Source organism: Cyprinus carpio, chromosome A8 (assembly GCF_018340385.1).
Source record: "Cyprinus carpio isolate SPL01 chromosome A8, ASM1834038v1, whole genome shotgun sequence".
Taxonomy (NCBI): domain Eukaryota; kingdom Metazoa; phylum Chordata; class Actinopteri; order Cypriniformes; family Cyprinidae; genus Cyprinus; species Cyprinus carpio.
This window is the reverse complement of record NC_056579.1, coordinates 9,897,044-9,910,445: the sequence shown is the minus strand read 5'-3', so window position 1 is coordinate 9,910,445 and position 13,402 is coordinate 9,897,044. Positions and strand designations below refer to the sequence as shown.

At 37.8% G+C, this 13,402-nt stretch overlaps 1 protein-coding gene across 2 annotated transcripts in view; it reads left to right on the top strand.

The window, feature by feature from the left end:
• trabd2b (TraB domain containing 2B) overlaps window positions 1-13,402 on the top strand; it is a 55,556-nt gene that overhangs the window by 30,679 nt on the left and 11,475 nt on the right. For both annotated transcript variants that reach the window (XM_042762041.1, XM_042762042.1), the window contains exons 3-4: window positions 6,440-6,586; window positions 8,876-9,050. In XM_042762041.1, the coding sequence (XP_042617975.1) occupies window positions 6,440-6,586; window positions 8,876-9,050 (322 nt within the window). The remainder of the gene's footprint in view (window positions 1-6,439; window positions 6,587-8,875; window positions 9,051-13,402) is intronic.

Below are 13,402 nucleotides of genomic sequence, written 5' to 3'. Positions count from 1 at the left end.
TAATTGATGACAGAATTTCCATTTTTGGGTGAACTAACACTTCAGTGATTGTGTTATTGAATGAAGTAATGGTTTCTGTTCAGCTATTTGGCCTGTTTTCTCTTTTAGGCAAAAATGCATTTTATGGCATTTTTGGCAGGAGAAAAAAAACAGTACAACCTACAGTAATGTAAACACCATACAAATGGCACACATGAAATATACCTACATGTTGACTATACACACACACACACTAAGATTCGGCCAACATTAGTGGACACACACATACACGCACATGAAAGGAAAATGGCACAGGAAGGGCAGGGAGTAGATGAAAGGAGAATAAACATTATGATGAGGATGAATCATTGAGACAAACAGAGAGAAAGAGAGCGAGAAAGAGGACGTGATGTTGATAAGACTGCAGGTTTGGGTGGGGAGCGGCCCAGCTGTGCTCCAGATCTCATCTGTGACTCTGAGCAGGAGAACATGACACACTGTCACTGTCTGTTTCTCATTTAGTCTCTCTCAAACACACACAGGTCTGTCTGTATGAATGAACAGCAGCAGTAGGAGTCTTTGTCCCAGTTTCCTTAGCACATTTATCTTCATATTAAAACTCATGGGTTACATTCATGTTTCAGCACACCCTCCAGCAAGAGTTTGTGAAAACTACAAATCACTCAAGGAGAATTACTCTGTCCGAGGGCATTAAACGGATAAAAACCTGTCCTGTAGATAAGAGAGAAGTTGGGAGAACTATCAGTCTTTCTCTGTCTTACTCTCTCGCTCTGCCCAGGAATGAGAATCATATGGTTTAGATGCTATCAGACGCCTCAAGGTCTGATAAAGAGTAGTGGGACTCAGTTATCTCTCCCAGTGGGAGGGGCCGCTATCCTTAAAATACACACGTTTGTTTATCTATCATAGTTGGGATTTTTCCATTGCCTTCTATTGTGTATATACATACTAAATGATACTTTCTTTCCCCTAACCCTTCCTTATCGCTCACAAAAAAAAAATATTTAGCATTTTGTCAGGTCTTACCTGAGGAGGTTCGACAAATATGAGCTTCAAATGTGTACTTGGTGATTTTTATACCGAATCAAACGTATGTTTCCACAGAAATATTAAGTAGCACAACTGATTTCAGCATTGATATTAACTAAAAAATAAAAAATTCTTGAGCGGCAAACCAGCATACTAGAATGATTTCTGAAGGATCATGTGACACTGAAGACTGGAGTAATGGCTACTAAAAATTCAGCTTTGCATCACAGAAATAAATTACATTTTAAAATATATAAAATTTGTAAATTGTAATAACATTTATACAATACACTGTTTTCCTGTGTTTTTTCTTTCTCAAATAAATGCAGCCTTGGTGAGCATAAGACGCTTCTTTAAAAAAATAAAAAAATAAAATAATCATCCCCATACTTTCGAACGGTAGTGTTATATCATACAGTGGTGTTACCTGTATACATCTCTATTTATTTCAAAGGGTTTCATGATGTATGCATCCATAGAAGCACATGCCCAGAGATACATAGATCCTAGTCCTGTCCGAACCAGTAGATGAAAAACAAGCACTGCATGTTAAAAATTGTAACATCATTTAGAAAACAAATCCTCCCCCTCTACAAGGCAAGCAAAACCTGACCCCCTCACACACAGGGTTTAATAAATGTCCTGAAGCCCCATGCAGCTTAGCTCATCTCTACTGGCATGTTTGTTCAGAGTGGTGGGCTTTCAGGAGGCTGAGTTTTATTTGACCTATGACCCCTCTCGACAATGCTCCTCTCCCACTCTGTTTATTCATCCCTCCATTCCATCTTTCCCTCAGCTCCTAGAGACCGGCCTGAGCGTTTTCCTGTTTCTCGGTGGTGTACCCTTTCACTTTCTCTGTACATTTCATACTGTCTAGTAATTTCCCACTTTTTTTTCTCCTCACAGCACATAAATGATTGATTATTTTCCTGCTCTTTCGTCTCGTTTTCTTTTTTTGTTCGAAGGGAAAGAATTGCTGAAGACTCTGCTACCGGTGCTGCCAAGTCAAATGGTGTTGGAGTTTGTTTTTGGACAAGTGCAAAAAGAGAGAGAGGGTGTGAGAGAGAAAATAAAAGACAGGAAAAGAGAAACTCTCTCCATGATCTTATTAAACAGACACAGATGGTCACTGCAGGCTGACAGCGGGTTCAAGACATAGAGACTTACAGGATGGAGACGACTGCATGGAGAGATTAGACAGAGAGATGAAGAGATTTGTCTAGCAAGCCAGGATGGAGAGGAAAACCAAACGACATCGATGTGCAACCAAACTTCTCTTGGCAGTAATTTACAGATTCCTGGACTAAAAGAAAAGACAAGTATGTAAAGTTAGTATGCAAGGTAGCAACAAAGAAACATTGGTCCAGAAAGTGCTTTACAAGCATATGCTGCAAAGGGTCTGCTCTGTTCTGCATGAAGTGCTTATTCATGTGGCGTCATATAAAAGTGTAGTTTTTAATGGACTAATTAATATTATAATTAGTATAGTTCATTAAATATTCTAAAATGAGAAGATTACAATTTTTATAGTTGAAGTTATCTGTAACAATGTAGTGATCATTTTGTCTGCGGTGGTAGTTTTGACAATAGTACATTTTTAATTCAAATTCACGCTCAAGAATGGAAAGGGGCCATTTTTTAAATTCTGAATTTTGGCCAACAAGATTGCTGGTATCTAAAAAAAATAAAATATATCAATAAACTGCATGCCATGTATAAGTTTTGAGTTATCCCAAGCTAATCCACAAAATCGCTGTGGCATGTAGGGGACAGTCAAGAGTAAGAAAAAAAGTGCATATAAAAAAATGGCAAAAAAAGAGAAAACAACCTCTAATTAATGACCAATAAGAGCAAGTGTCATCTACAGGATGTTGGATTGAAGTGGTCAGCTGTGCTCGACTGCTGTTTTTTCTCTCTCCGTTTGGTTACTCTGAGCTGATTTTGGCTCACGCTGCCCACCAACTGCACCTGTGCCCATCTGGATTTTTCCCATAATGCCTCTGACCACTCTAAAAAAGATTAAATCACTTCCAGCTGTGGTGCACATGCGTTTGCAGCCAGCTATTATTTATTTTGCCATCCTCTTTCCATCCATCCCTCTGTTCTACCTCAGAACTTTCCATAAACAACAATGTAGAAAATCAAGTGAATGCTGGAGAGTTGAATGAAAATAGAGAAACAAAGAAATTAAGGTGTGAGGGTGATGTCAGTCGCATAGAAGATCTGCACCAGCTGAACTGGAAAAATAAGTCCACCATTGTAAATAAACAAGAAATCAAGTGCTACCATACTCACATGTGTCAATGAAATAGCAGGTTTCTTTTTCCTCCTCTCATTTGGGAACATTACATGGGAATTAACATTCTCTTCTTTTGTGTTTCCCTCCCTCGCTTGGACTTTTTCTCTATTTATTCTCTCCAAACCGCTAATTTAGTTTTGGAATGCAATGTTTGGGAGAAGGTTAGATGTTCCAGAAGCAGGCTGGGTTCTCCAAACTTTTTCGTTTGCAAAGGGGTTTCTGAGACTCTGACCCCGGTTACACCTGGTATTAAGATCTAGGGTTCAGATCACAAAAAGAAGGAAAACATCACCACTGTTTCTCCCAAATATACCTTTTAGGTTTATATTATATGTAACACTTAACACTTGTATTTGGCATCATGTTGTTTTAAAATCACCTCCAAAACGGATGTTAATACCAGATGTAAATGGAGCCTCTCACATGTCAAGAAACACACAGAAGAGTCCATCTGGGTAGATCACACACCTTCCACCCTGTGAAATCTCCATTACCAGATAGAAAACGCTGTGGAAATATGCTTTTGTTTAGCACAATGGATGCTAAAGGGTGTTCACACTTCAACAAATGGAACATTCTCACACACTTTAGCCATCCTTCATCCCACAGACACACAGGCCTTAATGTCTGTGTTCTCTGCCAACTCTGTCCATCAAATGAATGGCAAAGGAGCACAGAATGATCCAATTCTCTTTCCTGGCTCGCTCTCATCCTCACCGTCCCATCCTTTAATCCCTCTATCTATCACATCTCAGTCATTCTTTCATCTCTCTGTTTCTCACATGGAATGTGCTTAAGGTTAAGGGAAACTCCTCATTTTTGGCACCAGCACAGAAGTGAGGCAGATGGGTCAAACACCCGTCTCCTAATCTGATGCCATGGCCACTGCAGCACCTGGCATCACTATAAAAAACGTGGGCACATACCGTGGCACATGGAGCCAGAGCACATCTGCACAGGAGGGCAACACCCCGACATGACATAGCAATGTAAAATATGAAGACTATAAAACAACACACGGAATATTGAAATACAAGGCCGATTACAAGGCCGGCAGGGGGTCGGCTCAGAGCACAGAGAGCTGGCTAGAAGTGAGAGAGATGGAGTGCATTTGTGCTGATCTGGTGCTGGTTTGATCATGGTCCATATTGGGATTACTGCACTGGAAGCGTGACAAAGATCTGTGCAGCACTAGGCTGAAAATAGATTGTTTAAAAAAAAGTTTAATAGATTAAATAATATCCCCAAACCCCCACTAGCACCATGCTCTGGTAGTGCTGGGCAAACTAGTACAACTAAAAATAAATAGTTTATCAGCAATTCAGCTGCAATAAAATTAAAATAATTAGATGAAAAACTCAAAATTAATATATATACAATTAGAAATGTTGCCTTGGCAACTAACTGAAATTGAAAAAGCTTAAGTATTGAAAATAACTGAAATAAAACTAAAATTATATAGAAATATTTTAATAAAACAAAAACTAATAAAAATCACAAAACAGTAATTTGCTAACTTATTAAAACTTAAACTAAAATTTAAATAAAAAATAAAAATATAAAATAAAAAGTTAATTTAAAATATTATTAAATACTATAACAGAATATAAATACTGAAATAACACTGCTCAAAAAGGTAGCTGAGCTAAAACTATTCTACAGAATAATTAGTTAAGCTGAAAAAGAGGCTAGTTACACTATAAGCAAAGGTAGCTAACTACATTGAAAATTATAATTTTTTTTCATGTGGAATATAAAAGAGTAAGCTGTAATATGTTCAAATCCTGTTTATTAAAGCAAATAAAAAAACTTTTTCATGTTTGTTGAGAAAAAAAATTATTAATGAAACAAATGAATAACATACATAGAGCAACACAGACATATATCAATAAAATAAAATAACAAAAAAAAAAAATAAACAAAAAAAAACATCAAGATGCATGTGGAGAGGAAGAGAAAAAGGTGGAGGGTAGAAAACATTTACATTAACTTTTTGGCCATTGTATTTTTACTTCTCACCAAGTTTAATCAGCAGATTCAAGATGATGTGGAGAAGATGAGAGAAAAAGGTTAAAATAAAAGACATGGCGGCGGAAAGTGATGTTAAGCCTGGTTATCTTAAGCCTATTCTCACATTGTAGACAAACAAAACTTAACCAAAGAACAAAGTGATGTTAAGCCTGGTTTGCTGTTGGTGATGCTCACAGTGTAGGCAAAGCACACCAGACTAGTGACCAAAACAGAAATCTGTATTTCATTCCCAGTGCTAAATCGAACAGCACAGACTCTCATTTCCAAACTTTCTGCATGAGGCAGGGACGAAATCTTCTGTAGCCTTTAAGCTAGTATATAAATCAATCAGCATCACTGCTTTCATAGAGCATTTTCATTACTGTATTTCTGTCACACACACACTCACAAACCCTCCCTGTAAATCTCCAAGGCAATTAGCGTGACGCGTCCCAGCCAGAACAGAGAAGTGTAAGTACACAAATCAACTGACCATATATGATCGGCTATGAACGTGTTAGCCAGCAGAATGCATGACTGCGTGAAATTCAATCTACCTTTCAATGCAAAATTCGAGCAAGTGTCGCTGTGGTCTGTGGCTGTTGCACACCATAAATTTTCTCTAAAGGGTGTCTACTTCACACCATAAATTCTCTCTAAAGAGGGTTTACTTTGGGCGGGAGTGTGAAGTTTAAGCTCAGCAGCATAAGAAAACTATAGTGTCGCTGTGGTCTGTGGCTGTTGCACACCATAAATTCTCTCTAAAGGGGGTTTACTTTTTATTTTAATGCGGGCTGTAAATTTACGACCCTTGGACCCTGGAGATAGAGCTGTTTTTAAATTAAAACTACCACTCCCTTTCTTCTCTGTCCCCCCCTACCAAACCCTTTACAAATAGAAACGTAGTTGTACCTGGCCATACGCTGGCGCAATATTTGGGAGGCCCTAAAAGGAAAACTATGTTTACAGTGTGCATTTGTGAACACATTATGTCTGACGTGACATCATTTATTGTGTGTGGGAATGAGAATGACTACACTTGTGTATTTTATGTGTTCAGAATGACAAACTGACCCTCTCTCTCTCTGTGTGTGTCTGCAGGTGTTGTTTGCTCTAAACCAGACTCTACTGCAGCATGAGAGTTTGCGTGCAGGCATTTTGCAGGACGGCTTCACTACTGAGGACCTCATCACACACTACAACTGTGGAGACCTCAACTCCATTATCTTCAATCATGACACATCCCAGGTATACACACAAAAACACAGCATGGTTATGTTCTATGCATCATGTGAGTATGCATGTATGTGATGTATTGGAGTCATTATGAGCTTAAAGTTTGAGCAGCAGCAGGTTCCTTCTGATGGATGGCCTATAATTCTCCAAGTCACCCTGCAACACGCTAAAGATTAAAGCACACACACATAGTGAGAGAGAGAGAATGAACATTTCTGGAAAAATGCGAGGGAGCAGTAAGTGAAGGAAGGGAGGAAATATATTTCTGTTGTTCCATATTTCCTGCAAAGGTCAGACTCAGGGCAGCTAATGGCTCTACTGCCTGATAAGGCATCTGTGCTCTCTCTTTCAATGCTTTATGCCTCTCTTCCTCATTCTCTCTCTATTTCTGCTCCAATACTTCATGCGGAAATTATGTAGTACTTGACTTAGAGCTTGAGTCGAGTCTTCTGTTTAAGTCTCTTCACTATGGACAGCAAACTAAACTGCATTCAAGGATAATGTGGACACTAAATGTCAGGTTTCTTCTGACTTTTTTTGTAATTTTTCTTTATTTGGTAATGATTTGTTTCAAACTTTGCAAGCTAGTTTAGTTCTACACTAACTCTACCCAAGAGCAATATCTAGCTAATTATTTCAGAGCATACCATAATTAGAAAAAGGTGTGTATGTATATATATATCTTATTCAGAAAGGATAAATCAAATCAAATATAATTTAATAAATGGCACATTTTATGAAAAGCATCTACATCTATCCTTAATAATACATAAATTAATAAATAAAAATAAATATGTCCCAGTGTTAAGTCTCCATTCTCCAACTTCTGTACAGACCCTGTTCAGATCTTCAGCACACTGAAGGCTCTCTATAATGTGTGTTATAGGAGGTGGGGGGAGTGTAAGAGGGCATTACGGGAAAAACCTTCTGTAAAAGTGGCTTGGATGCTTACAGGGGTACAGCAGTTCATCTATCAGTGTCTGAAACGGTCTGAACACACACACAAACACACAGTGGAGCCAAACGTATGGCTTTCTGCTCCACTGCACTTCAGTTCTTTAGTGCACAGCTCAGGCAGGAATCTCTCAGATAAACACACGTGTACAGCCATATTTACCCCCTCTGCCTCCCCATTTCCAAACTGTTCTCTCATTAGCGGGGCGTATGGATAAATACACACACACACATACATACATAGTATTTAGACGTTCTAGAGCTCTGGATTCTAACAAGAGGCCACCTCACAGTTTCCCTTTTAAGTCTCTCTCGCTTCCTCTGTCCCTGTACCATTATCCATTACCCCCCCCCCATCTCTGGTGTATGTATAGCTGGTCAAGACATGGGAAGCACTGTGTTTCCGACCATCAATTAGAGCGAAAGGTCCAGAATTTAGCTCCATAACCATATATTTCCCTAATGTCCTGCTCTCTTTCAAAGATCTATACACACTTTTCCAATTCCAAAGATGGATTCCAAACACATAGAAGCCCAAGTACAAAAAAATAAAAAGGTAAAATTGGGTATATATTTTGTCTTGCAACTACTTATAATTGAGACTTCAATTCTTGTACTGGCACCATTATATGCAATAACATAAAATTTCTATGTTATTTTTTATTTTTAATATAAAAACTAAAAAAAAAAAATAAACAAAACAAAAAAAATAAAAACTATACAATACACATGAATAAAAAAAGTGAGTCTAGACAAATTTCCTAACAATGTTACAATGCACTTGGTGTAAAAAGCAATGAAGTCCCAATGAAATCAAGTTCTACACAGATAGCTCTCCTTGGAAGTGCTATGGAGACATTACGGAAGAAAGCAGGAGACAATATTGTACCACAAACATCACCATCACTATTATTATTTTAATTTACTGTAATTGCAGTAAATGTTTTTATGGCCGTTCCATATTAAATTTTAAAGAGGGAAGCGATAATACTTCATTTTATTACAAATGTGGCAGAACATGTCAAGTAGGACTGAAACATAAACCCAACACCATTTATTATGTATTTATTTATTTTAAAGCATGGTTCTACTCTGTCCATCCCTCTGTAGTCATAGCAGACTGTGTAGACAGACCCGGACAGCTGTAGAAAGCTTCCCATACTCTTTACCCCACAGCAAATCAATCAGTGCATGGAGTCCAAGACACTAAAACAGTCTTTGAGTGTGTGGCTGTCACGTTCCACAAAGTGGCATAAATGTCTCAGCTGCCCAGTTTCTCACTCACACACAGACTCAGATTCATGCCAGGCTTTTAGTAACACTTCTCTCTTTCTTTTTCTGTCTCAGCTTCCGCATTTCATCAACAGCTCCCTGCCAGCTCACGAGCGCCTGACGGCGCAGCAGATTGACAGTTACCTGCGGCAGGAGCTCATTTACAAACGCAACGAGCGAATTGCCCGCCGTGTCTCTGCTCTCCTTCAGGGAAACCCAACCCAGAGCTTCTTTTTCGCTTTTGGAGCTGGTGAGTCACACAAATCGTAACCATCACACATTTAAACACTCGTAACAACATGAAGATGAGGTTAGTTGACACTGACTAGAAATACTGTAGGTCCAGCTCCACATACAAAACAAGCGCACACACAAACTCCCCCAGATGGCAGTAAAACTAAATGGTCCTAAGAACTTTTCCCACGACTGAGAACTCATTACTTTCATTCCTGTTTCTGTGTGCACCTGTGTGTATGCGTGCATGTTTCTTTGTCCGTGTAACTAATTTATTTCTAACAAAAAGCATTATTTTCATGAAATTATGAATAAAGAAATCATGAATCATCACCAATGCAATAACATTTATTTAGTGTTTATTAGGGTTAACTTAAGATAACGCTTCAAACCACATGTATGAAAAATTCCTGGTCAGTAACTAGATCCTATAATATTCCTATAATATTCAGTAAACAAGTTGATATATATATATATATATATATATATATATATATATATATATATATTATATATAATATATATATATTCACTTGTTAACGGCACCCGGGGAGCAGTTGGGGGTTCAGTGCCTTGCTCAAGGACACCTCAGTCATGGTATTGCCAGCCCAAGACTCAAACCCACAACCTTAGGGTTAGGAGTCAAACGCTCTAACCATTAGGCCACGACTTCCCCACAAATTATAAAATTTTTATTCTAAAAAGTATTCATATGTCTATATATTATTTATATATATATCTAGAGAGAGAGAGAGAGAGAATATAGAGAATATGAGAGTTTGTGTGTGTATTATGCTAATTACTAACTCTGGCCACATGCTTTAGAATAATCTGGATTCATTAGAATGAGAATAGAGAATGTATATGTGTAGGCACCTGTTCTGAATCTGGTGAAAATTTTGCACAATTACCTTTTGTACATGCGTAACTAAGAACATTTAATCGCATTTAATCGTGAATGAGACCCAGTTAGTGGACTGACAACTACTTTCATCTGTTTCAATTTGCATTCCAAGCTAATGCCACTAATGTTTCCTGAGAGCCGCATCAAGGTCCTGAGGGATAGCTATGGTGCGTGTATGTTTGTGTGCCGTTCATTAGCCCTGATGGGGTGAATCTGAGGTTTTCCACAGGACAAGTGTGTGTGTGACAGCCTGTGTCAGTTTATATGTAAATGGAGTAGAATTTAACATGATGCTGCCCTTTCAGTTTTTTACAGTGAGTTCAAAATCATAAAAAGATAATGACTGTCACAAATATATTTTGTCCATGCTCCATGTCCCAAAATCAACATATTAATAGTTGGGCAATTGAGGTGTTAGTTGGTCTGTTTTTGCCTGGTGTGTTAGGCCTCTCTCTAACCATGTTTACTTGGAGCTCTTGTTTGAGTTACTCACAGTTTCAAAATTGGACCATTTCATCCAGAACCTAGTCAGAACTACTGACAGAAAGCAAATTAGCAGCTATAAACCTAAGCTCTCAGGGTTCTACAGTTACCAGAATGCTCCATGAGTCTTTGCAGGGTTGATTAAACTACACGTTGTGCTGGTAAAGTGGTTTTAACAGGCCATCCATCTTTGCTTCACAGCAAACCTGCCACACCCTTTTTTATTGCATTTTAAACGTTGCAATAGCATGTTTTGATTCTACAGGTAGCCCCATGGCACAGGCTACAAGACTCTTTTGGGAAATCATACACACGTGCACTCACACATACCCTCAAGCTTGACTCTCATAATGCATAATGTAAAGCTGGAAAGAAGGCACAGTTTGTAGAAACCGTTAACATAGTATAAAATAGTTTACCCATAGAAAAAATAAATTGTTTAATCATGCATGTTATTTATATCATAAAGTTGTACCAAACCCGTATGACTTTCTTCTATGGCAGTATTGGAGAAGGCGCGCTCAACTCCCAAGTCATTTAATGGGTGCGAGTAATAAAGAAGTATCCAAAGGTAAAAGAGGAAAAACCGCACTCTCAAGATATCCTTTCATAAATTTATTCGTACCATGTCTTACACAGATGCGTTTGATAATTGTTCATAAGGGTCACATGTGAGCCATATGAACAATTATCAAACGCGTCTATGTAAGACATGGTACGAATACATAACCCAAATCATATCACAAAACCAAACTTTTACCTATCTAAACCCTCTTCTATGGCACACAAAAGGAGAAACTGAAAAAAGTAGTACTAATGTAGTTTTTTTTATTTTTTCAATTCAGTTACAAAGAATGGACTGGTGCAAAAAGGGCACTTTTTTGTAAAAACTTTCCTAAAAGTTTCCATATATTTTCCAATGAGTTCATCTGAAAAAATGACAACAGTTCTACATGGAACATTTACTTTCATTAATGACTCAATTAATAAAAATGTGATGTTTAACGAATAAACTGACACAGTTTACAAAAGCCCAAAAGATCTGATCTGTTTCAGAGTTTTTTCCCCAATGAGTTCAACTCATTGAATCAGTGATAACCAGCTTACTGGATGTAAAAAATAACCAGTAACCAATGGCTTAGGTGTAAAAAACAACTTTTATGATACTTTAAAAAAAATGTAGGGTGGGGACATGGTTCTATCCATAGGTTATGGATTGGATGGAGGCAGATCTCAGAGTTTCCCATTTGTAAATATGACATGAGAAGCCATGTCATGTCCAATTTCGGACTGGGAAACTCATATTTACAATAATTCTGATAGCACATGAAGAAGACATAAGTCCAGCATATGTCACCAGAGTGAAATATGTTGTTTCATTAGAAGACGCATATGCATATGCACAAAATAAAATTTAAACATGCATGGAGGCATTATTTACAATAAAATCCATAACATGCATAATAAATAGGGTGCATTTCTATTTTATGCTTTTTTTATGGGTGAACTATTCTTTTAAATTGCAGTAGTAGAAACACAAATAGAAGTTACTGCTCCCTTCTGGTTTGGAGTAGCACATATACTATACCAGACTTGGTTTTAGTCAGTTTTATGAAAATTCTGTTTTTCATAAGGGGTTCTTATTCTCTTTCATCTATTTTGCTTTGTTCTTTTGTGAGTGTGACCTTATGAGAGAGCCTGCAAAGTTACATAATAGGTCAGATGATAAGCGGGAACACGCCACCATGCCACATCTGTTTATGGTACAGATCACACACACAAACTGCTGTATCAGTTTTTCACATCTGCTAAAAATATATTAACAAATTTCCCACAATCACATATAAATCTTACATAAAAACAACATATATGCCTTAGGTCAATGCTATATGATTCTAAACTTCTATTTACACCAATGTAAACCATTGTGCTTCTCAAGCATGTTCACTTGCATATAATTAGCTGTTTGCTGAGCAAAGAGAGGGAGTGTGTGTGTGGTGTTTCAGCAGGTTCTCATTTGCCTGGTTCCTCTGTGCTGCGAGGAGGTTTGTGCTCTTATTGAAAACATCACTAGGAATTTCCTGCGATGGCCACAGCCCAGGCACCATTCTCTTCTTTAATAGACACTCTGCATGTGATAGGGAGCATCTGTCTTTACACTTATAGCCTCAGATTTGTTTTGCCATTTATTTGACATGCATATGACACAAATAAATGACAAGGCTAATATCATGGGCACTAAAGCACTAATGCAGTCAGTTCCAGTAAGCACATGGGTCACTGTTTATGTCTTACTGTGTTTGTATGAACATGATCACTCATCCGTGTGTTTGTGTGTGGTGAGGAACTCTAAGCACATGTGTTTTGCAGTTGTTTGTGGTGGTCGTTGTAGTGACATTCATACCAGAAAGCTCAAAAAATAATAGCTTCAAAGGGCCATTTTCCTGGTGCCCAACCGCATACGTTTCTTCACTCCCAAGATTCTTTACGCTGCATTAGAAGCATCAGTCACTGAAAGACGGAAACAGAAGCTCCTGTGGTTTAAGAAGATTATAAAATACCTTATCCCATGTAAACTCAGGGTGAATGAAATTAGACATTGGCATTGTTTGTTACGGACAAAGTGATGCTTGTTGGGACGTCCAATTTATTTTACTGAATCAGTTCATTCTAATGGTTTGCTTAAATGAAGACCTTTTGTGGTTTGTGTGTTTTTTTTTTTTTTAGTTGAACTGGGATTCAAAAAGCAGCTTGACAAGCAGTTTAAAAATGACTTCCAGCAATACCACAATAACCGCTACAGTTGATCCTCTTATTGTTAAGAAATGTTAAATAAGAGCAGGTGAATCAGCTACAATGCTGCACCTGGTTAAAATGGAAATCCGATTAACTTTTGTCAGGATTAAAACGCAAGCAGGAAGTATTTTATTTAACAGCTAAGTCATTAAAAGACTACTCCAAATGGTTACACAATAATAAAA